Source organism: Stegostoma tigrinum, chromosome 6 (assembly GCF_030684315.1).
Source record: "Stegostoma tigrinum isolate sSteTig4 chromosome 6, sSteTig4.hap1, whole genome shotgun sequence".
Lineage (NCBI taxonomy): Eukaryota > Metazoa > Chordata > Chondrichthyes > Orectolobiformes > Stegostomatidae > Stegostoma > Stegostoma tigrinum.
The window spans coordinates 65,997,859-66,022,765 of record NC_081359.1 but is presented as its reverse complement, the minus strand read 5'-3'; the positions used below and the strand labels follow the sequence as shown (position 1 = coordinate 66,022,765).

Genomic DNA, 24,907 nt, shown 5'->3' with positions numbered 1-24,907 from the left:
TCTAAGGAATCTTGGGAGATTACTGTAAGTGCATCAAATATCTTGGTGTCTACTTTTTTTAATATCCTAGAATGCAATCTATTAGGTCCAAAGAACTTATCAGCCTTTAGCCGCATTAGTCTCCCTAACACCACTTCTTAGTGATAGCTGCTGTACTTATTTGCTCCCCACCTTCTGTCTCCTGCTATTATGCCATTTAATGTGAAGACTAATGCAAAATATTTATTCAACTCATCTGTCATTTCTCAATTCCCCAGTATTATTTCCCCAGCCTCATTTTCTAAGGGACCTTGCTCCTATTCTTTCTGAGTAAGGGGTTACACCTGTTATCTTCCAATCTAACAGGACCTTCTCTGAATTAAGGGGATTTTGGAAACTAACACATCAATTACCTTGCTAGACACTTCTCTTAAGATTCTAGGAGAAGTCCATCATGATGCAGACAGTTGTCAACTCGCAACTCCAACAATTTACGCAGTACCTGTTTTCCTGGTTTATAACTGTTCTGCATTATTAGTTGTACCCTTTATAGTGAAGACTAAGGTAAAGTACATGTTCAATTCACGTGCCATCTTCCTGTTTTCAAATACTATTCCTCCAAGCTCACTTTCTACAAGATTAACACTCAATTTGTTAACACTTAAGATATTTATAGAAATTATTTATAATTCATATATTTCCAGCTAGCTTTCTCTTGCACTCTAATTTATCCCTCCTAACTTTTTTAGGCATTCTTTGCTTTTTAAAAAAAATTCTATCCAATCTCCTGACCTGCCAATTGTTTCAGCACAAGTATATGATTTTGCTTTCAGTCTGATATTATCTTTAACATTTCTAGTTAACCACGGATGGTGGCCTGTCCCTTCAATTCTTCTTAGTTTTTGGAACACATCTATTTTGTGCATTCGGAAATATCCCCTTAAATTTCTTCACTGCATCTCTTCGACCCACCCTTCAACCCAACTAGCCAATTCAATTTATGAGCTCTGCCTACACTTCTAAATCAATGTCCTATTTAATCATTAAAAAAGTGTCAGATACACTCTTCTGTCTCCCAAACTGAACATAAAATTCAACCAAATGACAGTCACTGGACGAGGATCATCTTCACCATGAAATTGTTGATTAATCCTATTTTGTTGCTCAATGCTAAACCTAGTGTAACCTGCCCTCTGGTCAGCTCCAGCACATACTGTTCAAAGAACCTAGCCTTAAAATATAAACTCTTTATCTAGGATGGCTTTGTTCATTTGACGTTTTCGACCTGTATGTAAATTAAAATTTTCCATGATTATTACCATGCCTTTCTGACAAGGTCTCACTACTTATTCTTTAATGCCCAACTCTACCAAGAGGTTACCATTAAGGAGTACACTACTCCCACATGTGGCTTCTTGCTTTTATCATTTCATGTCTCTAATTAAACTGCCCCCATATACTGGTTTTCTGAATTCAGGTCATTCCTCTCTATTGTACTAATGTCATCATTGAATAACAAAGCCATCCCTCAACCTTTTCCTAGGTAGCATGCTATCCTCCCTAAAGGCCCTGTGGCCATCAAGATTTGGTCCCAATCCATCTCATCCTGCAGCGATTTCTCTGTAATGGCTTCCAGATAGTACTTATTTATTTCTATTTACACTCGCAGTTTGTCTGTTTTCTGTCGAATGCTATACTCATTCAGATAAACAGTCTGATACCACACATTTGCAAATTTGATCCCTTGTCCCCATTATTCAGTTTTAAATCTTCCCTACTTGTCTAGTTACGTGGTTCACAAGAACATTGGCCTCAGCATGATCCAGGTGCAGATTGTTCCATCAGTACTGATCACATTTTTCACAGTACTAGTGCCCCACAATCCAAAACCAACTTCTCCAAACATCAGTCTTCCAGCCAGGCATTAATCGGATTTGCCCGATACCAATTCTTTATATGGCTTAGGTAATATTCCAGAGATGATAAGATTCTACTTTGTAACTTGGTGTTTAGCTCCTTTAACTGATAGTGAAGGGCCTTTTTGCTTTGACCTGCTGATGTCATTGTTATTACCTACAAGGACCACCAGAACTGAAACCTCCCTCTCCTACTCCAAGTTCTTTTCCAGCCAAAGCAGATGCCCTTAACCAAAGACAACACAGCCAGCTGAAACAGTATCCATCCCTTTAACTATACTGTCCCCTATTGGCACTACATTCCCTTTTTCTCCACCTATTTGAATGGTTTCCTGTACCATCCTGGACCACCATCCTCTCTCATTCAGAAAAGTTGAAAGAACCACAAAACTTGTTGGACATTGCAACGGCTCAGGCTCCTGTCCTTTAGTTTTACATGTAGGTCATGTAATACCCATGGAACCAGGACATTTTTTTAAAACTAACATATTTTTTAAATAAATAGAAAATTAAAAAGCAAATGTTTAAGTTAGTATTCTAGTCACAAAATAACTGCAATATGGCTTGGTTCCTGTAACTGATACATATTTTGACACTGGAAACTGTTTCTACTCATTTACTCAAACAGAATCTCTGATCATATTCTAAAACATCCTGAAACACTTGCCTCATTTAGGACATGACAAAAATAGTTAATTGATTATGATTCTTAATGTCCAAAGGAAGTATTTCTATATGTCGCTAATCTCCAGATGGGCATGCTAGTTTGATGTTTTATTTCTAAATATATAATTTTCAGGCCTCATGTGTATTTAACATATTGAAACCCGCCTTGAATCTCTGAAAGAGAAGGAAAACATCTTTGTACTTACTTGCATCCCTTCTTTGTCTATATGCATTAAAGCCCAGTAAATGAACTTTACCAGTGTGAGCTGCAATTTGACATTCCCAGATGGGATGGAGTGAATTTGTGCCGTGATGAGGGGTAAGATCTGAAAGACATTATATTCAGAAGGTATGGTAAGGAAAAAAAATCAACCATTGTTTTACCAAAGCAATAAGAAGTATAGAACTCTATTGAAAGTACATTCAAAATTATTTCAGTTAGAATTATAAAATGTTAACGACATAAAAAGCCAATCAGCCCAAACTGCCTGTGCCAGATCTATGCAAGCACTATCCAATGGGGCCCTTCCCCATTTCATTGTAAAAATTTCACTTACAGGTATTTACCAGTTGTCTTTTGTAATTCATTCTCGAAACTGTTTCCACTAGCTTTACAACTGTGTGTTTTATCCCCCTCAAATCCCTCCAGTTCTTTTGTCACTTAAATGGAACTGAATCTTACTTTATTTTTTGGATAATCCAAGTTGTGGTGAGTTTTTGGGAAGGTTTTGGCTGCAAGATGTAGCAAGTTCTCTCAACATGTCTTAGCAAACTCGCCACATTAAACAGCTCACCCACCCCTTGGCATATCTCATGTCCAATTCCAGCTCCATCTTGCCACATGCTGGTGCTCAAACAACTCACCGCTCAGCAGATATCTGCTGAAAGACTGGCAACCGTTTTGCTTGTGCTCTCGTTAAATGATTGCTGTAGAACTGAACAAGCACTGGCATGCTGAAGCTGCTCAGCTAAATTTGTTTCTGTAAGTTGTTTACAAAAGGGAAGATGGTGTTGCAATTCTCCAACATGGACCTGGAGGTCTGCTACTGTCTCTGCTCCTATCACTATTGCCTGCGACATCCATTACCTGGTCTGGCCCACACAAATTTCCCTCACCATTAACCCGATACTGCCTCCCCACTCCCTCCAAACACCACATCATCTTTTGACAGCCAGGACTAACAGCTGTGCCACCCACTTTTACCAGGGTCCAGTGGTAATATTGCTAGATTATTAATTCACAGACCTAGTTAATGTTCTGGGGATCTAGTGCTGAATATGGCAGATGGCGGAAACTGAATTCAAAAATCTCTTGATTTAGGACAATAATGATCATTAAACCATACTTGATTGTTGAAAAAAAAATCCGGTTTACTTATGTCCTTTAGGCAGGAATCTGCTGTATTTATCCAGTCTGGTCTATGTGACTTCAGAGTCACGTTAATGTGGTCTTCACTGCCACCTGGGACAACTAAAGATGGGCAATAAATGCCAGCCCAGCCAGCGATGTCCACAACCCATGAATAAATTTTTAAAAGTCCTTTCCTTCTCTCATTACAAGAAAAGGCAGCCCATAACAGCACAGGGAAGCGGGGTGTGTGGCATTAGGCTCCTCACTTCCCGAGGAGGAAAGAATCCTGGCCCTCATGGGAGAAGACTGCGACTGCTCCTGTGGGAATGCAGGGAGATCCATGTCCCGTCAACTCTTCATTCCACTACAACTCTCAGATTGACCTTGCTGTCATTTATTGTACATCACATCTAAACAGTTCTCTCTCTCCTATCGTGTGGACACACTGAAGTTTTATTAAAGGGTCAACTGCTGATTTAATATACATGCATTTCCAGATGTTTGATATAATGCCACACAATAAACTTGTGTATGAATTTATAGGTCAAGGTATGAAAGGGACAGAAACAATGTTGACACAAAATTGGCTGAGTGACAGGAAAGAGGCAGCCATAGCGAGTGGATATTTTTTGGGCGTCAGGAATATTTGTACTGGAGTTCCCCAGGGGTCAGTATTGGGACCCTTCCTTTTCCCAATATATATTAATGATCTGGATCTTGGTGCCTGCTGGAGAATTTCAAAGTGTGCGGATGACACAAGAGACAAAGAAGTGTGAGGCAATGCATTTTTGTTGCAAGAACTTTGAAGGACAACAGAAATTAGGGATACAATTCTGAAAAGGGTGCAGGAGCTCAGGCACCTGGGTGTAAATGCACATAGATCATTGAAGGTGGCAGGCCCGGTGGAAAGAGCAGTTCGTAAAGTATAGTGTTCTCATCTTTTTATTAATAGAAATACAGAATATAAGAGCAAGGAAGTGATGCTGAACTTATATAAGACACTTGTTAGACCTTAGCTGAAGCATTCTGTATAGTTCTGGGCATCACAGAGTACAGATGTGATTGACAAGAATGGTTCTAAGAATGAGAAACTTCAGTTATGAGGATAGATCGAAGAAGTTCGGACTGTTCTCCTTGAAAAGAAGATGACGGTGAGGAACAAAAACAAAGTTGCTGGAAAAGCTCAGCAGGTCTGGCAGCATCTGTGAAAGAGAAAACAGAGTTAACGTTTCGGGTCTGATGACCCTTCCTCAGAAGACTGAGAGGACTCATCTAGGCAAGTGGACAGTATTCCATCACACTTCTGACTCATGCCTTGGACATGGTTTTGGGGAGTCAGGAGGGGAGTCATTTGCTGCAATATTTATAGACACTGATCTGCTCTTGTAACCATTGCAGTTACATGGTGAGAAAATGTTAAACAGTAGGATTATGAAATGGGGGATTCAATGTTAACGCTATGGTCCTTTGCCAAGATCTGCTGAATATTACCCCACTTCCTGTTTATATTATTATAACAAAATAATTCAATACCAAGGAACACTAAAAATATCTGAGAAGGGAAAATGCATACTTTTACACACTTCTCTGGAATAGATTTTCTAGGTGAACAGTTGGGATCCAATGGCTTCTGAACATCATTTTCATCTTCTGGAGTCAAATAACAAAGGTAATCATCAGAGATCCAGTCCAGCAGCATACCAAGCAATTCACAGAAATTGTTATTTAAAGGTGGCTAGAATATAAAGAAACAATATCAAACCAACAGTTGAAGAATTAAACAACATTTCATAAAATTACACTGTGATGTGAACTCAGTCAGACCAATGCATGTTATTGTAATGATCCTATCTGAGACCATGAAATTACATTTTGATCTGATTTTGGACCAATAGCATTGATTTTTAAAATGGATGAAAGGTGAGATTCAGGACACCTCCAGAATCCCATGGATTTCTCAGTAACTCCTCACTAAACATTATTACCATGGTAGTCATCAAATCTTATTAAATTTCACAAGGGATTTCAATTCTTCATTTCTGATGATCCAGCCTTGAAACTTCCTCCCAGGAGCCATTCCATGATGGACTACGACAATGCCTGCCCCTTGCACTCTGAAAACAGCACTTCAGTAATTGCTCACAGACATAACTCCAGCTATTTACCCATACCTAACTTCACTAAGCTAGATCTGTTCCTAGGTATTTCCTGAGCTCCAATATTGCTCAGCTGCATCAGTCAAATGCTGTTTGTGGCCTAGTAAAAATAATAGATTGGCTGGCCAGCAGAAAACTAATGATAAATGGTGCTGATTGGCAGAATGTGATTAGTAGACTCCTGTAAGTGTCTATCCAAGGGCATCAACTTTTACAGTTTATATCAATGACTTTGATGAGGGGAGAAAAGGCATGGTAAATCTGCAAATTGGTAGGAAAGAATGTTGTGCAGAAACACAAGCAAGTTGCAGACAAGTCCAGATAGATTGCGTGAGCAGGCAAAAATCTGGCAGATGGAGTATAATGTAGAAAATGTGAATTTGTTCACTTTAGCATTAAGAATTTTGACACGAATAATGATGTAGGCATCAAGAGCATAAGTCACAAAACATTAGTACGCAAGTGAGGCACGTAATCAAAAGTACAAATGGGATATTATCCTTCATTATAAGAATTGAATATAAATGTAAAAAGGCTATACCTCAATTATACAGGGCATCTGTGAGACTAAATCTCAAATACTGTGTGCAGTTATGGCCTCCATGTATTGGAGGTGATTCAGAGGAGGTTGACTAGATTGACGGCTGGAATGAATGGGTTCTCTTACAGAGGTTGGACAGACTGAACTTACTTCCATTAGAGTTTAGAAGAGGGAGGAGCAATTCGATTGAAGGATATAAGTACAAAAATTGTCCTCACAAGTAGCAAGTGGAAAAGCTGTTTCCTCTTGTGGGTTAGTCCAGAACTAGGGAGCACTGTTTTAAATTTAGGGGCCACCCTTTAATGAGAAATGAGAATATTTTTCATTCAGAATGTTGGACAACTTTTGCAGAAGATGATGGAGTCAGAGTCAGTGAATATTTTTAAGGGACAGGCAGGCAGAATTGTATTAGCCAGTGGGATAAAGGGTTATGGGGAGGTAGAAGGGAATGAGGAAGTCAAAATGGAAACAAATCAGCCAAGATCTTATTGAATGGTGAAGTGTGCTCACTGAGTCGAATGGCTCCTATTTCGTACACTTGTATATCTCTCCAAAGTCTCCACCTTCCCAGCTGCACTGAAGCATGAAAGCGCAAAGGCTTCTTCTGAGTCCTTCATACCATTTCCCAACACAGAGCAAACAATCTTACCACATTCACAGCTTGTCATGACTTACTCTGAGTCCTGCCTCCAACATTTTGCTGCTTACTAATTCCTGGAACTTCTTCCTAAATTTGTGCTAACAATACAGAGCTATCCAACAACTCTTGACACCTCCCTGCAGGACAGGTGAAAGTTCACACTCCAAACAGGAATCTGCCCAGTCTCTGTCTTTCTCTAACTACCTGTGACCCTGGAACTGCAATTTATTGCAGTGAGTCATTATGTTTAAAAAAAACTGTGTGAGATCCTGGAACTGCTTTCCAGTGACCTTCAAACATTCTCGGGGATCTATGCAAAAAAGTGCATTGAACATTGCGATCTAGCAACTCTGGAACTGCTTGATCCAAATGTGCTACATTCTCACAGATGCTGGCAATCGCTTTCATCATATTATAAACAATAGTTTCCAAGTTCGATTTTAATTTTGCTCCCCAGGTTGGTACCAATACATAATTCTTAAGGATCAAGTCCTGAGATATGTGATAAATGTTATACGTTTCTAGAATGATTTGCATTAGAACGCTGAGAAAACAGAATAATGCATTCGTCTGACATCTCATTAAACATCTCACTCATTCCTATTGCCTGTCATGGAAGTCCCAGTCCTTACAAACAAACGTATTGGTTTTCACGTCCACAGATAATGGTTTGATACAGTCATTTACAGGAACTACGATAATGTTAGAAATGGGATATTAGACTTGAATAGAGAGACTTGAGATTCTTTATTCCACTGAGACAAAGACAGCTAGAGTAAATTTTAAAGGGCTATGAAAAAAATAAATAACAAAATAACCATATGTGTTTGAATAATGTTTCCCAGGGTTACCACATCAATGAAGAAATACAGTGAGCTAAGGTGGAAACTTCGGGTATCCCAGATATAACTGGGAAAGTTAGTTGCAGAAACCATTACTAAAGATAAACTAGCATCACTGAGCGGAACTAATCAAAGACTCACAACTAAGTTGCATCTCAGATACTAGAAGGTGAAAGAAAAGTAAATTGATTGCATTGAAGACTAGATTGAGGACCATGAAGTATAGCACATCACAGCAAAAAAAGTATGCTATCAGTGACTAATTAATTAGTAATTGTACTAGAACAGAAGCTAGATTACAAGGAGTTTTAGGACAAGCATTACAGAGCTTAGAGCTGAAATAGTGTCTTGATACAGGATTGTAGCGGGGTTGGATTTTTGAGGGAAAGTGATGATGAAGTTTCAAGAGGATGGGAATGGTGCCTATTAATGGGAGTTAATAATTATGTTAAAATATTTGAATATTCAAGAGATGGAGGTAGTGATATTTCCCATAGAGGAGATAAGCCTGGTATGTGGTTCATTAGGAAAGCTCCGGATAAATTCCGGAGAAAGGGAAAGGAACAAGGGAAAGGATTATAAAGTGATAAGGAGGAGCAAAATACAGTAGCTGAAGTAGCTATATTATGAATTCAAAATGTATTGCTGTTGGAAAAAGGATGAAATGTGAGTAATGATTGGTAGGATACAAAATTAAAAAGAATGCCTGAATTTTACAATCTGTGCACAATCTCACATAAAAATCCAGCAAATGCAGCAAAATATCTTACCCAACTGATTCTACGAAGAAGCTGAATTTTTTCCTGTTTTTCCAAACGTATCTCTTTCATGTCTGTGGAAACGTTTTCATGATGCTTTTGTGCCACATATAGCTCATTTTTTCTCTGCAAGAGGGTAAAATTTAAAGTATTTTAAAGAATATAACTGGACGTAGCACTGAGATAAAACAGAACATGAAATAACACATAGCTGCTTCATCAATTATGATTAAGGAAAAAACACTGGGTGTAGATTTTTTGATGAATTCAACTTCTTTACAGATGTTACAAAACTAGACTCAGCACCCATTCTCAATCCTGGAATTATTCCCAAACCCCTGACAAACCATTTTGTAACCACTGCTGTGGAATACTGAAGCAGATTTAATGCAACGAAAGAATTGGGCTAAAACTGATGATCGGAACCTGACATCAGCCCTCAATTCAAATTTCACTGTCATCAAGCATAAGTTGATTGGGTAAACTACAAATTAAGTATTAGAACCAGGCTTTAAACATGACAAATGACTGAACTAAATTCATTCACACTCCTTCCAGGTATAAATAATAGGCATTGGAGAAAAATCACAAGTTTTCAAAACCCCCATATACATATTGTGACTACAACAACAGGTCAGAGACTGAAAATTTAGCTGCTTCTAACTCATCTCCTGACTCATTAAACCCTCATCAAACCACCCATATACATCCTATGGCTAAGCAACAGGTCAGAGCCTGGAAATGCTGCAGCCAGTAACTCACCCCCTGACTCATCAAAGTTCCATTAAACCACATACAAGGTACAAGTCAGGAGGTGTTGGAATGTTGTTCATTGCCTGGATGAGTACAGCTCCATTATTCATGAAGCTCCAAAACATACAGGACAATATAGTCCACTTGATCCATATCCCATTCTCCACCACTTGCCAATGACAGCAGAGTCTGCACCACATTCAAGAAGCAACATAGTAAATTAGCAAATTCACTTTGGAAACACCTTCAAAACACTCAACATACCACATTTCTTGAAAGAATTTTTAAAAATCCATTGCCCATGTTATCGAATAAAAATGGCTAATTAGGCAAATATGGTAACAAGCACACCATTTTGGCCAGGTCTTTTAATTTGAGTACAGAATGCCTTAAATACATTAACATAATACAGTTAACATTTCTACAGTCATGAAATATACATTATCAAAAAATTTACTTGGTTTCAGTATGCAAATAAGCAAAAAAGTTAAGGTATTAACTTTTGCACTCTCTGTGCCCCACTCAAAACATCAGTCACCACCTTATTGGCTTTAAATGGTGGAGATAGCAAGAACTGCAGACGCTGGAGTCAGAGACAGTACAGTGTGGAGCTGGAGGAACACAGCAGGCCAGGCAGCATCACAGGACCACGAAAATTGATGTTTTGGGCTGGGACTCTTATTCAGAAAAGAAGGGCAGGAAATCCTGTCCTTGAGAACTGTCTGTAATCCTAATGCAGAACATAGCAGTGTCCAGCAGATTGTTGGGAACTAAATAAAAACTGAAAGAACCGCAGATGCTGTAAACCAGGAACAAAAACAAAATTGCTGGAACAGCTCAGCAGGTCTGGCAGCATCTGTGAGGAAAAAGCAGAGTTAACATTTCGGGTTTGTGTTCTGAGGAAGGGTCATTGGATCTGAAACGTTAACTCTGTTTTTTCCTTCACAAATGCTGCCAGACTTGCTGAGCTTTTCCAGCAACTTTGTTTTTGTGGCCAATGTTGGGACTACAGCACATCCTGGAAATTAGGGTAAGTTTGAGCACTTTGGTCAGGCAGTGATTGGAAATAGTCAGAGGGAGCTGAGAGGGTTTTTGGACAGGAGAAGACAGTCAGGGATTGAAGTACAAACTGGTGGGTACAGTGAACGCAGGAAATCAAAATGAGGTGGTGGCCTAGCCACCTGCTTTATTTTACTTGCACACGCTTCCTTCAAATAGTCCAGCGTGGGGGAAGCTGTCTCAGTCACCCTATGATGCTCCAAAACACTTCCATCTCACAGTTTCACTCTATGAAAATTACATGTGCATACACTATGGAATATGAAAATAAAAGGACCACATGCCTAATCCAGATAACAAGGTGTGGAGCTGGATGAACACAGCAGGCCAGGCAGCATCAAGGAGCAGGAAAGATGTCGTTTCAGGTATGGACTCTTCTTCAGAAAAGGGGGGAATAGGAAGGGGCTCTGAAATAAACAGAGAGGGGGGGAGGCATGCTTAATCCACATCTATATTCTCTTTTTATGATTATTTGTTCAGGGATGTGTGTGTTGCTAGATAGGACAGCATTTAATGCCCATCCCTAATTGCCCTTGAGAAGGTGCTGTTAAGCCACCTTGTTGAACAGCTGTTTTTCGGATGTAGGTATATCTGGAGGTGTAGGCCAGGGCTGGGGCAGGGTAAGAATCACATGACCTTCTGCTGCTTATGGCACAGTGCAGCATAGTGACCTGTCCCTGATCTGGGCACACTTGGCTCTCTACAGTCTTGATTATTGGGCCCTAATGTATCCCTCTGTCATGGGCTTTGCTGTCAGTAAGGGAATTCCTGGATTTTGATCCAGCGATAGTGAAGGAACAGCAAGATAGTCAGGATTAGTTACATGTGACTAGTAGCTAAGATACTGTACAACACTGTCATCTATGTCCTTTGATGAAGCAAACTATGTCACTAAAATTAAAAGACCAGTATATGTTAACAAGGGAAGAAGTTTACAATCCCCCAACAAGTCTGCAGGTGATTGGGGAGGGGACAGGAGGGAAGTTGTAAAATTCTCTGATGGTCGTCTTCTCAAAACACAATGGGTTAGTACTCCAGAACCCGGGGCTGATGTTCTGTGGGTATGGGCTCAGCATAGCAGATATTAAAACTTCAATTCAATTAAGAAAATCTTGATAAAAAGCAAGTGTAATAGCAACCAGGTAATTGCTTTCAATTATAGTAAAAATCCATCTGCTTCACTTATGCCCTTTAGGGAAGGATGTCTGCCATCCATGCCTGGACTGGCCCACGTGTGATTCCGGACCCACAGCAATGACTCTTAACTGAGTCAAGTATGGATAGGTAATAAATGCTAGCCAGTGACGTCCATACCCTATTCACAAATCAAACAAAATAAATACAAGTCCTGCTGTCCATGGTAACCTGGTCAAGGACCTAGCATCTGGTGACTGCTTGTAATCCCAGTTCTAGGTAGGACTGACACTATCGCAGGGCTTCTGTCCGACTGAAGGGTCAGAACATCCACCTACAAGGTATGTTTGGCTCAGAAGCTCCTGCAATTAGCATGGATTCATTCCTTGCTGTTACTTCAGGCAGTGATGATTTCAGAGGGTTAAAGAATTGCAAATTTTATTCACCTTTTTGAAAGGGGTACAAAGGTAAGCCTGGCAACTATAGATCGATCAGCATGACCCTGTTGGTGGGGAAACTTTTAGGTACAATAACTTGGTAAAAAATTAAATCAGGTGCAGGTTAATTAAGAAAAGCCAGCATAAATGTATTAAAGGTAAGTCATGTTTTTCTAGAGTTACATAATTGCTCAAATTTCTGATAAGGTAACAGAGAGGGGTGATGAGGTTAATTATCCACATCATAAGTAATTATGTTTAAGTCTTTCACATGACTTTTCCAAAAGACACTTGATAAAACTACTGCAACTGATTTGAAAGCAAATTTAGACTTTATAGTATGAAAAGGACAGTGGCAGCATCAATACCAAATTGGCTGAATGACAATAAGTAAGCAATGAAGGATAGTTTTCACAAAGTTTTAGAGTAGATTATCCAGGATCAGTGCTGGCTCCTACTTTTCTTGAAATATATTAATAACCTAGACCCTGGAGTACAAGGCACAATTTCAAAGTTTTTGGATGAAACTTGGAAACACTGAACCATAAAGGAAATACTGTAGAATGTCAAAAGGACAGAATGGTAGAATGGGCAGACAAGGAGCATATGAAATTTAATGCAAAGAATTGAGAATAATTTTAGTTGGAAGAACACAAGAACACAATATAAAATGAAGGGCACAATTCTAATATGGATGTGACATGGGCACGTAAATAAATCGTCAAAGGTGGCAAGACAGGCTGAGAGTGTAGGAACATGAATACAAAATTGGCTGAATGACAATAAGCAAAGAGTAGTAACGAAGGGTAATTTTCACAATGGAGAAAGGTTCATATTAATCGTAATATTTTAAGTATCCATGCAGCATCCTAGACTTTATCATTAGGGGCATAGAGTACTAAAGCAAAGTTATCTTAAACTTACAATACTGTTTTGGTTCAACGGGTGGACAAAGTGGAACCTTTCAGGAGTCAGAGCAACATCGACTATGTGGGATTTGTGGCAATACTGGATGAAAAGTTCAGCGTGATTTATTTCGATATTGGGAGCATCTCACTGCATTTTTCATGCTTTTGCTGACTTGCATGGAGAGTTTTTTGCTAGGCAGTGGTGAAATGTCAAGTAAGGGAGATTATTACCTGTTAACCTCTTTAATAGCATTGCAGCTCATCTTATTAATATGAAGCGACACAGCTTACCAAACAAGCCAGGCGTCAAGAATTCTTGACATGGAATTTAGAAAAGATGCGTGGTGGCTTCAGCTCACTGCTGGCTGTAAACAGCTTTCATGTTGGACACTGAACACCAAAATCTCAGGGCATGCTCCACAGAATGGCCACATGCACGCCACATCCACAGACATTGGTATCTGACATGTGTCAAGCTACAAAAGACCCATGCCACATCTCTGATCCACATACTATATGTTTTTGAACTTCAATGCTGCACTTCAGACTCCATTGGCATTATCATTGCAAAGCTGCTGTAAAGTCACTATGTTCAGGAACACATACCCAGATCATGGACTGGACTCCTCTCCGATCTGAGATAACAAAGAGTGGAGCTGGATGAACACACAGGCCAAGCAGCAACTTAGGAGCACAAAAGCTGACATTTCGGGCCTAGACCCTTCATCAGAAAAGGGGGATGGGGAGGGGATTCTGAAATAAATAGGGAGAGAGGTGGAGGCGGACTGAAAATGGATGGGATACCCTCCCCCCACTGCATCCCAAAACCAGCCCAGCTCGTCCCCACCTGCCTAACCTGTTCTTCCTCTCACCTATCCCCTCCTCCCACCTCAAGCCGCACCGCCATTTCCTACCTACTAACCTCATCCTGCCCCCTTGACCTGTCCGTCCTCCCCGGGCTGACCTATCCCCTCCTTATCTCCCCACCCATACTCTCCTCTCCACCTATCTTCTCCTCTATCCATCTTCAGTCCGCCTCCTCCTCTCTCCCTATTTATTTCAGAATCCTCTCCCCATCCCCCTTTTCTGATGAAGGGTCTAGGCCCGAAACGTCAGCTTTTGTGCTCCTAAGATGCTGCTTGGCCTACTGTGTTCATCCAGCTCCACACTTTGTTATCTCGGATTCTCCAGCATCTGCAGTTCCCATTATCTCTCCCTCTCTGATCAGTTTACTTCTTGTCATAGTGCTCAATCACTCTGAGCTGCTGGATGCTCATAGCATTCCTCAGTCAAGTTAAGGCAGACAACTGTCACTCATGAGATCCCAGCACAGTAAGTCACGATCAGCCTCCACTACCAGCCCAAGAATTTAGATTCAGTCAGCTGCTCAGGGGAGTCAGAATCAGAGTCTTCTCCTAAGGTGTGAGAAGCCAAAGATGTGGCAGCCCATCACCTGTCGTATTTCTGTCCTCCAGCGGGCTGTATTCTTCCTGGATTGAGAGATAGGTAGGCTGACAGAGATGAAACTGTATGGCGCAGCTGAAGCTTTTGCAGGTGGGAAGATGCCCTAAGCAAATGAGTAGGCAATGCAGGATTAGTGGCATCCAGGGTCGGGATGCGCACAGCAAGTGAGGGAAGATCATACAGATGTGACATTGTAAGAACGGTAGAGCTTTGGCCTTGGTGGTAGATAGGTGCAGCAGAAGAGATAGAATGAGTGCAAGGTATCAAAGAGAAGACAGTGGCACTTTTGGTGGCAGAATGGAGAAAATAATTGACATTCTTCCTACATTGCTGGTCATTCCTCCAGACAGCTGAGACTACATGGATCCAGGTGACATCTTCAGCCCAGATTGACATAATTTGGTATTGTGCTTTTCCTGGGGGAAAAGGACATCTCATGTCTGCACCAACAGCCCAGCACGGCCTCTAAGCCCCTGCCCAGAGAGCAGGAGGCCACTTTTGTCCTGTCTGCCATGTCCAAGGCACTTACAGTGTTTGTCCAGAAGCACAACAGGCTTTTAAAACTGGTGCAGGTGCTTGGGATGCCAGTTTTTCAGCAAATATCGAGTGAGTGATGAGTTGTTCAGGGATTGTTATGTGGTAAAATGAGGCTAGAATTAGATGTGAGAAACTTCACATGGGTAGGGTAGATAGTTAATGAGATGTATTCGGTCAGATACAGCGAGAAATCTTGCTGAACATCATAACAAGAAATCTTCCATAAAACTTGATACAACTCCCACTTAACCAAAATAAATTAAGATTCAGTCCATATGTCTAATTCTGGGCAACACACTTTAGGAATAATTTGTGTAAGTATTGGAAAGGGTGCAGAAAATATTTACAGGAGTGGTTATTTTGGATGGAGAAATTCAGTGAGGTTGAGAGAATGGAGAAGTTGAGATTCATTTCCAGAAGAGATTTGACAGCAAGCTTCAGGGCCTGGGCAAAGTAGACAGAAAGAAACTGTTCCCATTGATGGAAGCATGGAGCAATTGAGGGCACAAATTGAAGGTAACTGACATCAAAAACTCATCTGATTGAGTATGGCATCAAGGAGTCCTGGTTAAAATGTAATTAATATTAGTCGGGGCAAAGCTCTCTGCTGGTTGCAGTCATACCTGGCACAAAAGCTGTGGTTGCTGGGGGACAGTCATCTCAGCTCCAGGACATCTCTGCAGGAGTTCCTTCGGGTAGTGACCTAGGCCAAACAATTCTCAGCTGTTTCATCATTAATCTTCTCTCCATCATCAAGTCAGAAGTAGGTTGTTAGCTGATGATCACAGAACATTCAGCACATTTGGCATTTCTTAGATGTTGGAGCAGACTATGTCCAAGTGCACCAAGACCTGAACAATATGCAGGCTTGAGATGAAAGGTGGCAAGTAACACTTCTGCCAATCAAATGCTGGGCAACGACCATCTCTAATAAGAGATAATCTAACCACGATCTCTTGAAATTTAAGGGTGTTACCATTACTTAATTTTCCACTATAACATCCTGGTGGTAACCAGTGACCAGAATTTGAATTTGACTAGCCATATAACTACAGTGGCTACAAGACAAGGTCAGGGGCAAGGAATCCTACAGTGCGTGACTTACCCACTGATGAACCGAAGACTGAATAATATCTAAAGTGCACAAGACGGGAGTCTGATGGAATACTCTCCACTTATGTGGATGAGTACAGCTCCCACAACACTCAAGAAGCTTGACATCATTCATGACAATGCAGCTTGTTTGACTGCACCGCATCCACAACATTCAGTCACTCCACACTCGCTAACAGCAATGTGTACTATCCACAAGCTGAACTACAGAAGTTTACCAAAGCTCCTTTGACAGTACTTCCAAACCCACAATCACTTCCATCACAAAACACAAATACAGCAGGTACATTGGGAACACTACCACCTGCAAGTACCCCTCCAAGCCGTTCATCCTAATTGGAACATTAATCGCCACTTCTTCAATGCCTTTGGGTCAAAACTCCCTCCTCAATGACACTGTAGATATACCATCAGCACATGGATCACAGCACTTCTCGAAGACTGTTTATCACAACCTTCTCATGGGCAAGTTAGGATAGGCAATAAAATGTGGCTCATCCATTGGTCACTATATCTCATGAGTAAATTAAGAAAAACATAGTGACAGAGGCAATGAATGACAGGAGGAAAAATGCTTTCAGGCAGAGAAGGTAAGATGGGGAATACATTGTCTGAGAATGTGGGGGAGTAAGTGTCAACTGAGTCTTTCTAAGAGGAAATTGGATCATTACCTGAAAAGAAAAATAACTACAGCACTATGGGGAAAAATCAGGACAGTGCCACTAGATGAATTGCTCCTTCTGTACAGACACAACAGGTCAACTATGCTGTAACCAGTCAAGGAAAGTCATTATGAAAAAAACAACGAATACTGGAAATCAGAGAAAATGGGAACTGCAGATGCTGGAGAATCCAAGATAACAAAGCGTGGGGCTGGATGAACACATCAGGCCAAGCAGCATCTTAGGAGCACAAAAGCTGACGTTTCAGGCCTAGACCCTTCATCAGAAAAGGGGGATGGGGAGAGGATTCTGAAATAAATAGGGAAAGAGGAGGAGGTGGACCGAAGATGGATAGAGGAGAAGATAGATGGAGAGGAGAGTATGGGTGGGGAGGTAGGGAAGGGACAGGTCAGTCCGGGGAGGTCCATCCTGGGCCTCCTGCAGTGCCATAATGATGCCATCTGTAGGTTGCAGGAACAGCAACTCATATTCCGCTTGGGAACCCTGCAGCCCAATGGTATCAATGTGGATTTCACCAGCTTCAAAATCTACCCTCCCCCCACTGCATCCCAAAACCAGCCCAGCTCGTCCCCGCCTGCCTAACCTGTTCTTCCTCTCACCTCAAGCCGCACCTCCATTTCCTACCTACTAACCTCATCCTGCCCCCTTGACCTGTCCGTCCTCCCCGGACTAAGCTATCCCCTCCTTACCTCCCCACCCATATTCTCCTCTCCATCTATCTTCTCCTCTATCCATCTTCAGTCCGCCTCCCCCCCTCCCTATTTACTTCAAAATCCTCTCCCCATTCCCCTTTTCTGATGAAGGGTCTAGGCCCAAAGCGTTAGCTTTTGCGCTCCTAAGATGCTGCTTGGCCTGCTGTGTTCATCCAGCCCCACACTTTGTTATCTTGAATACTGGAAATGATGAGTTATTATATAGCACCTTTTATGTTTTCCAACTATCCCAAAGTCTTTACAGTCAATTAAGCCCTTTTGAACAGTAGTCATGAAGAGCTAGATTTATTAACAGTCAGACGGTCAGTCAGAATTGCTTTGAGAAATTCTTCAGGATGAATTCTGCAGCAATCTTTTATTATTAACTTTTAAAAGGCTACTTTATGACAGTCTTCAATATGGAAGATATTCTTCGTTATCAACTACTGTGGTTCCCAACCTGTACAGTGCCAAGGCACACTTCAAAGAGACAAATAATTCCAAGGCGCACCCACTTTTTTTTAGCTGAATTGATTGTCACAATTACTTGCATTTACTATGGATTAGTAGGAATGGAAACACCAAATGATCAGTGAGGCTCACCATGGCATCCTTGTTCTCTACCCACCACCCACCTAGCTACCTCTCACAACATGCACCCATCTTGTAGGTCGTTATGTGGCTCAGTCACGGACAGGAAGCTCAGTCATTAGCAGCAGCAGCTGCTCCCCAATATGCAAGGGCTGGGTGAGTGGAACTCCTCTGCCCAGACTCAGATCCAGCAAAGGGCCAGTTCTACAAGCTGAAACTTCCGCACTTGCCACATTCTTGGTGCCAGGCATGGCCCTGGCAACTAGTAGTAGCTGAGGCATGCGATCGATTGGCTCAGCATAGGGGCAAAGGTAGCAGCCTGATTAATAGCTAACCAGACAGAGAAAAGTATTTTATTTTATCATTAAAACACTGCCCTTTGTTCATCTTACAGATTATAGTCTATACATTTCTATCAGATGCAATACTTGCCCCTTTATATTTGTATTGCTGTACTGGGGAACAGTGTCATTTGGTAATTCTCAATTAAAAAATTATGGCCATTTCATTTAAGTGGGATACCTATACATTATTGTTCAGAGATCAGCCAATTTCTTCCATTTTGCTGAATTGTAAGAGCAAGGTACAGTCAAGAACAATGGTAAAATAAGGTTTTGTAATCACCAATTATAGAAACAATGTTTGTGATGAATCTTACGCTTTAATGGCGAGGCGCCAGTTTTATTGAGCTTTCTAAGGGGGATCTTGCTGCATGATCCAGTGGGATTCCCTGTCATAACTTACCAAATGTGACTCACTAACTATGTACACCAACACTACGGAATCACTCATGTCTGATTCTAGTCCCATTTTACTACATGCCATTCCAGAATAAATTGTCACTCAGTAAATATCCATCAAAAGATTGGCAGCCTTTGCGCACACACCTTTCAAGGGCTGCTGTACACCCAGACAGCTGGTGGCAAAAAATCTCCGCCCCTAGCCCTGATTAAGTCATCGCATAACAGCCACAAAGCCATGCTGCCCATACCTAATGCTCTCTTGCACTTCTAACCAAATTCTAGTACCCCCATCACTGTTTAACCACCATGTCAGCACATGAGACTATAGCAGTTCCTGAGGCAGCTCACCATTACCTTATCAAGAACAAGCAGGGACGGACAATGGATACTGACCAGCCAGCAATGCCAACTCCCATGAACAAATAAAATTATCATAACTTCCCTTTCATTTGCTACATCCCATCTAAATACCCTCCCTAAGTCAGCGTTACTCTGTTCCAAATGCAAGCTGAACATCCACATTGTGTCATTGTCCAGTTGGAAAATATGACGTACAGGTAAGCAACTGGACAATTACAAACATGGGTTTATATTGTCAGATATCAAAACTGAACACAAACAAAATAATAGAGACTGCAGTTCATGCTCACAATGCTGGCATCGTTACCAATGACTATTTAACATTCATGATGGTTAAAGTTTTTGAGAAAGATTTGTACCTCAGGATGTGGATGAGGTTGTAGACATACTCGTCGAGACAGCATGTTTGACTGCAGACGTTTCACCACTCTGCTAGGTAATATCATCCGTATGCCTCTGGTGAAGCACTGGTGTTCTGTCCCGCTTGTTATTCATATGCCAACGTTTGCTGGGGTAGTTAGTATCACTTCCGGTTCTGTTTTTCAGCGTTTATACATTGGGTCCATTTCAGTTGGGATGCCAGACCTCCAGGAATTCGATAGCATGTCTCTTTTTGGCTTGTGCCAAATATCCATAACAGCACAAGTCTACAACCTCACTCATGATGGTCTTCTGCATCCAGCTAATGCTTCTTCCCAATGTCAAGTTCGGCTTTGCCAGACTTCTCTCCAGATCTTGCCACAAATCCCATCATAGCCTACATCTCACAAACCCCTATCAGATTCCGCCCAATGAAATGTAATTTATGAAGTCAGTTACAATTTTAACTTATCTATTTTCATATAGCTTGACAGATAACATATAACAAATAACAGTTCCTTTTGACTATTCCAAGAATAGAACCTTGTAGTTTGGGGTAAGGGAATAGGGAAAGGAAACAGAAAGAAAAGGCAGAGGGGAAAAAGAGGACAGAATATTCTCTTCATTACTTTGTATGCTCCGGTGATTTTGAAATTTTTTAGCAAATCATCTTAAACTCACTTGCAGATTTTCTAAACGACTTTGCACCCTTTTGGCCTGAGTTTCCAACTTCATATTCTGCTGCTTTACATTGTTAATCTGAAAAATACCACAGAAGCAACTGTATGAACAGATATGTGCAAATCAAATAACAACGTATTGGAAGCTAAGGTTATACAATTTTGGAGTAGATTACATTCCTTTGCAATACCTTTTTTTGAAGCAGCTAAATGCACACAAAAGCATATCAATGGCAAGTGTTGTTGAGTAAGGTCAGAATTTCTACTTCATACATTGCTCATGAATCTGGTCTCTCATTTTAATTTGAGATATGCATGAAGTACAAATAAATTTGTCTGGAATAAAAACTTCCAATTGCACAAGATGTATTACAAATACAAAGTCAGCATTGGAAGGTGAGTTAAAAGTGGATGGCAAGGTAGAGCAAGTTAAAATAAGTGGATGGATTAGATAGTTTGGAAGATTCATTTTTTAGTAATTTAGTCCAGATGGAGCACAACTAACCAAGGAAAAACATAACATATAGTGAATGAAATCCAAGCTACTGATGTTCCTCCATTCTAATATATTTGCTTTTTTTCTGCAAGGTATTATAAAGGAAAAAGGTAGTTAGAGCTACTCAGTTATATATTAACTGCCAACAGGATGCAGTTCCAAACACACGTTCATGCTTTTCCTCACAACTTGTACTTTATGACAGCTCAATATCTGAGGGAAAGGAAAACAGTTAAGTTTAAAAGACATTAAAAAGGCTTTATTCACATGCTGTTCTGACTTGTGACAGATCTATCTAACATGACTGCACCTTCAATACACACTGAAGGTTTTCCATGCTCAGGAAATAGTTATCATATTCAATGGCCTGAGGCAAGTAACTCTCCACAGCTGTACTAGTTCAGACACAATCATATTATGGTATCATAAGGTTTAGAAAATTGTTCGTGCCTGTTTTTTCAAGGAGTCGTTTAATTCCTTTAATGTGTCAAAGGAGGATTTAAGTCTCTTGTTTTCTTTTATCTTCTCCTTTAAGGCATTTGTGAGTTGATTGACTTCTGCAGCATGTTGCTGTGGAAAACAAAACAAGGGATAGATTTTTATCTTTCCAACTCCATGTAAAGTTGACATTGTGAATTATAGAGTCATAAAGATATACAGCACAGAAACAGAACCTTTGGTCCAACTCGTCCATGCCCAACAGATGTCCTAAATTAAACAAATCCCATTTGCCAACATTTGGCCCATATCCCTCTAAACCCTTCCTATTCCAATACCCGCCCAGATGCCTTTTAAATGTTGTAATTGTACCAGCCTCCACCACTTCCTCTGGCAGCTAATTCCATACACCCGCACCCTCTGCATGAAAAAAAAGTTGCCCCTTAGGTCCCTTTTAAATCTTGCCCCTCTCACCTTAAACCTACGCCCTCCAGTTTAGGACTCCCCCAGCCCAGGGAAATGTTTCATGAAACATCTACAAACTAATGAACCAGCTCAGCGAGCGAACCAACCACAGGAAAAGACCTTGCCTATTTACCCTATCCATGCCTTTCATGGTTTTATAAACCTCTATAAAGTCACCCCTCAGTCTCCAGTGCTCCAGGAAAAATAGCCCCAGTCTATTCAGCCTCTCCCTACAGCACAAACTCTCCAAACGTGGCAACAACCTTCTAAATCTTTTCTGAACCCTTTCAAGTTTCACAACATCTTTCCTGTAACAGGGAGACCAGAACTGCACGTAGTGTTCCAATAGTGGCCTAACCAATGTCCTGTACAGCAGCAATATGACCTCCCAACTCCTATACACAATGTACTGACCAACAAAGGTAAGCAGGCCAAATTCCTTCTTCACTATTTTACCTATCTGCGACTCCACATTCAACGAACTATGAACCTGCACTCCAAGGTCTCTTTTTTCAGCAACGCTAATCAGGACCTTACCTTTAAGTGTTTTAAGTAGTGCCCTGATTTGCCTTTCCAAAATGCATCACCTCACATTTATCTGAATTAAACTCCATCTGCTACTCCTTGGCCTTTTGGCCCATCTGATCAAGATCAGATCATACTCTGAGGTAATCTTCTTCGCTATTACATCTCATATTTTGGTGTCACCTGCAAACTTATTAAGCCTACCTCCTATATTCACATCCAAATCATTTATATAGATGACAAAAAGCAGTCGACCCAGCATCAATCCTTGTAGCACACTGTTGTTATCAAGTCTCCAGTCTAAAAAGCAACCCTCCGCCACCACCCTCTGTCTTCTACCATTGTGCCAGTTCTGTATCCAAATGGCTCGTTCTCCCCGTGATCTAACCTTGCCAACCAGTCTACCATGAGGAATCTTATTGAATGCCTAACTGAAGTCCATACAGATCACGACCGCCACTCTGCCCTCATCAATTCTCTGCATTCCTTCTTCAAAAAACTCAAATCAAGTTAAAGACATGATATTCCATGCACAAGGCCATGTTGACTATCCCTAATAAGTCCTTGCCTTTCCGAATACATACATCATAGTGTAAATCCTGTCCCTCAGGAATCCTTCCAACAGCTCGTCCACCACTGATGTCAAGGTCTCTGGTCTATAGTTCTCTGGCTTCTCCTTACCGCCTTTCTTAAACAGTGGCACCATGTTAGCTTACCTCCAGTCTTCCACCATCTCACCCTGAGGCTATCGATGATACAAATATCTCTAGCTACACGTCGCAGAACTCACCCAATTTACACCTCTTTCAATTAAAATTGGGTGGTTTCATTAGTTGATCTATTCCATTGAATTCATTATCTAACTCTCCAAGTACAAATATATCCAATAATATTAAAAGGCATGACGTTAATCTTATCAACAGCAACAACTGTATGTTTTCCATAATTTGCACTTTCCCAAAACTATTTCCTTATGTGCTCTGTTAAAGTTCAACTTCTTGTTTTTGATATTTAAATTAGACCGTAATATGGCTGAAAAGCATAAAAGACCAACTTGTACTCCACTGCTATAAACATGATGCAACAGGGCTCAAATCCAGCACCCCAAATCCTCTACACTTCAAGGATCAGGGCATTTCTTAAGATTATGAAGGAGGAGCATTATAGAAACTGAAAGAACTGCAGATACTGTAAATCAGAAACAAAAACTGAAATTGCTGGAAAAATTTGGCAGGTTAACGTTATCAGAGTTAACGTTTTGGTTCTGAGGAAGGGCCATTGGACTTGAAACGTTAGCTGTGATTTCTGTCTTCAAATGCAACTAGACCTGCTAAATTTTTCTAGCAATTTCAGTTTTTGTTTCTGATGGTCTAGTTGCATTTGAGGACAGAAATCACAGCTAACGTTTCAAGTTGAACTTTAACAGAGCACATAAGGAAATAGTTTTGGGAAAGTGCAAATTATGGAAAACATACAGTTGTTGCTGTTGATAAGATTAACGTCATGCCTTTTAATATTATTGAATATATTTGTACTTGGAGAGTTAGATAATGAATTCAGTGGAATAGATCAACTAATGAAACCACCCAATTTTAATTGAAAGAGGTGTAAATTGGGTGAGTTCTGCGACGTGTAGCTAGAGATATCTGTATCATCGATAACCTCAGGGTGAGATGGTGGAAGACTGGGGGTAAGCTAACGTGGTGCCACTGTTTAAGAAAGGCGGTAAGGAGAAGCCAGAGAACTACAGACCAGAGAGCTTGACATCAGTGGTGGACAAGCTGTTGGAAGGATTCCTGAGGGACGGGATTTACACTATGATGTATGTATTCGGAAAGGCAAGGACTTATTAGGGATAGTCAACATGGCCTTGTGCATGGAATATCATATCTTTAACTTGATTTGAGTTTTTTGAAGAAGGAATGCAGAGAATTGATGAGGGCAGAGTGGCGGTCGTGATCTGTATGGACTTCAGTTAGGCATTCAATAAGATTCCTCATGGTAGACTGGTTAGCAAGGTTAGATCACAGGGAGAACGAGCCATTTGGATACAGAACTGGCACAATGGTAGAAGACAGAGGGTGGTGGCGGAGGGTTGCTTTTTAGACTGGAGACTTGATAACAACAGTGCGCTACAAGGATTGATGCTGGGTCCACCGCTTTTTATCATCTATATAAATGATTTGGATGTGAATATAGGAGCGTTTCAAGTCCAATGGCTCTTCCTCAGAACCAAAACGTTAATTCTGATTTGTCTAGACCTGCCAAATTTTTCCAGCAATTTATGCTTTTGTTTCTGAGGAGCATTATAGGGTCAGCACAGTTGATCCAATACTGGGTGACATGCAGGATATTAGTGATAGAAGAAAAAACAGGGGAGAAGTATCACCACATCCTGAAGAACAGAAAAAATATTTTAAATATAGTTATTTTAGTGAAAGGCTGATGTCAATGTGGAAGCCAACCTTCCCAAATGAAGTGTACCTTAATTCTATCAGTTGGCAGGACTGTATGCCTATATTATGAAAATAAAATAGATAGGGAGTTCCAAATGAAAAACAGAACAGGAAGTGATGCCAACTACCCCAGCAAACAAAAGCATATAAATAATAAGCAGGAC

General features: G+C 40.7%; 1 protein-coding gene across 2 annotated transcripts in view; it reads right to left on the bottom strand.

Annotated features, from left to right (window-relative positions):
• LOC125453083 (coiled-coil domain-containing protein 138-like) overlaps positions 1–24,907 on the bottom strand; it is a 93,168-nt gene that overhangs the window by 26,887 nt on the left and 41,374 nt on the right. For both annotated transcript variants that reach the window (XM_048532176.2, XM_048532177.2), the window contains exons 7-11: positions 21,310–21,429; positions 20,365–20,442; positions 8,862–8,975; positions 5,486–5,647; positions 2,768–2,887 (exon numbers count right to left, since the gene is read on the bottom strand). In XM_048532176.2, coding sequence (XP_048388133.1) covers positions 2,768–2,887; positions 5,486–5,647; positions 8,862–8,975; positions 20,365–20,442; positions 21,310–21,429 — 594 coding nt within the window. The remainder of the gene's footprint in view (positions 1–2,767; positions 2,888–5,485; positions 5,648–8,861; positions 8,976–20,364; positions 20,443–21,309; positions 21,430–24,907) is intronic.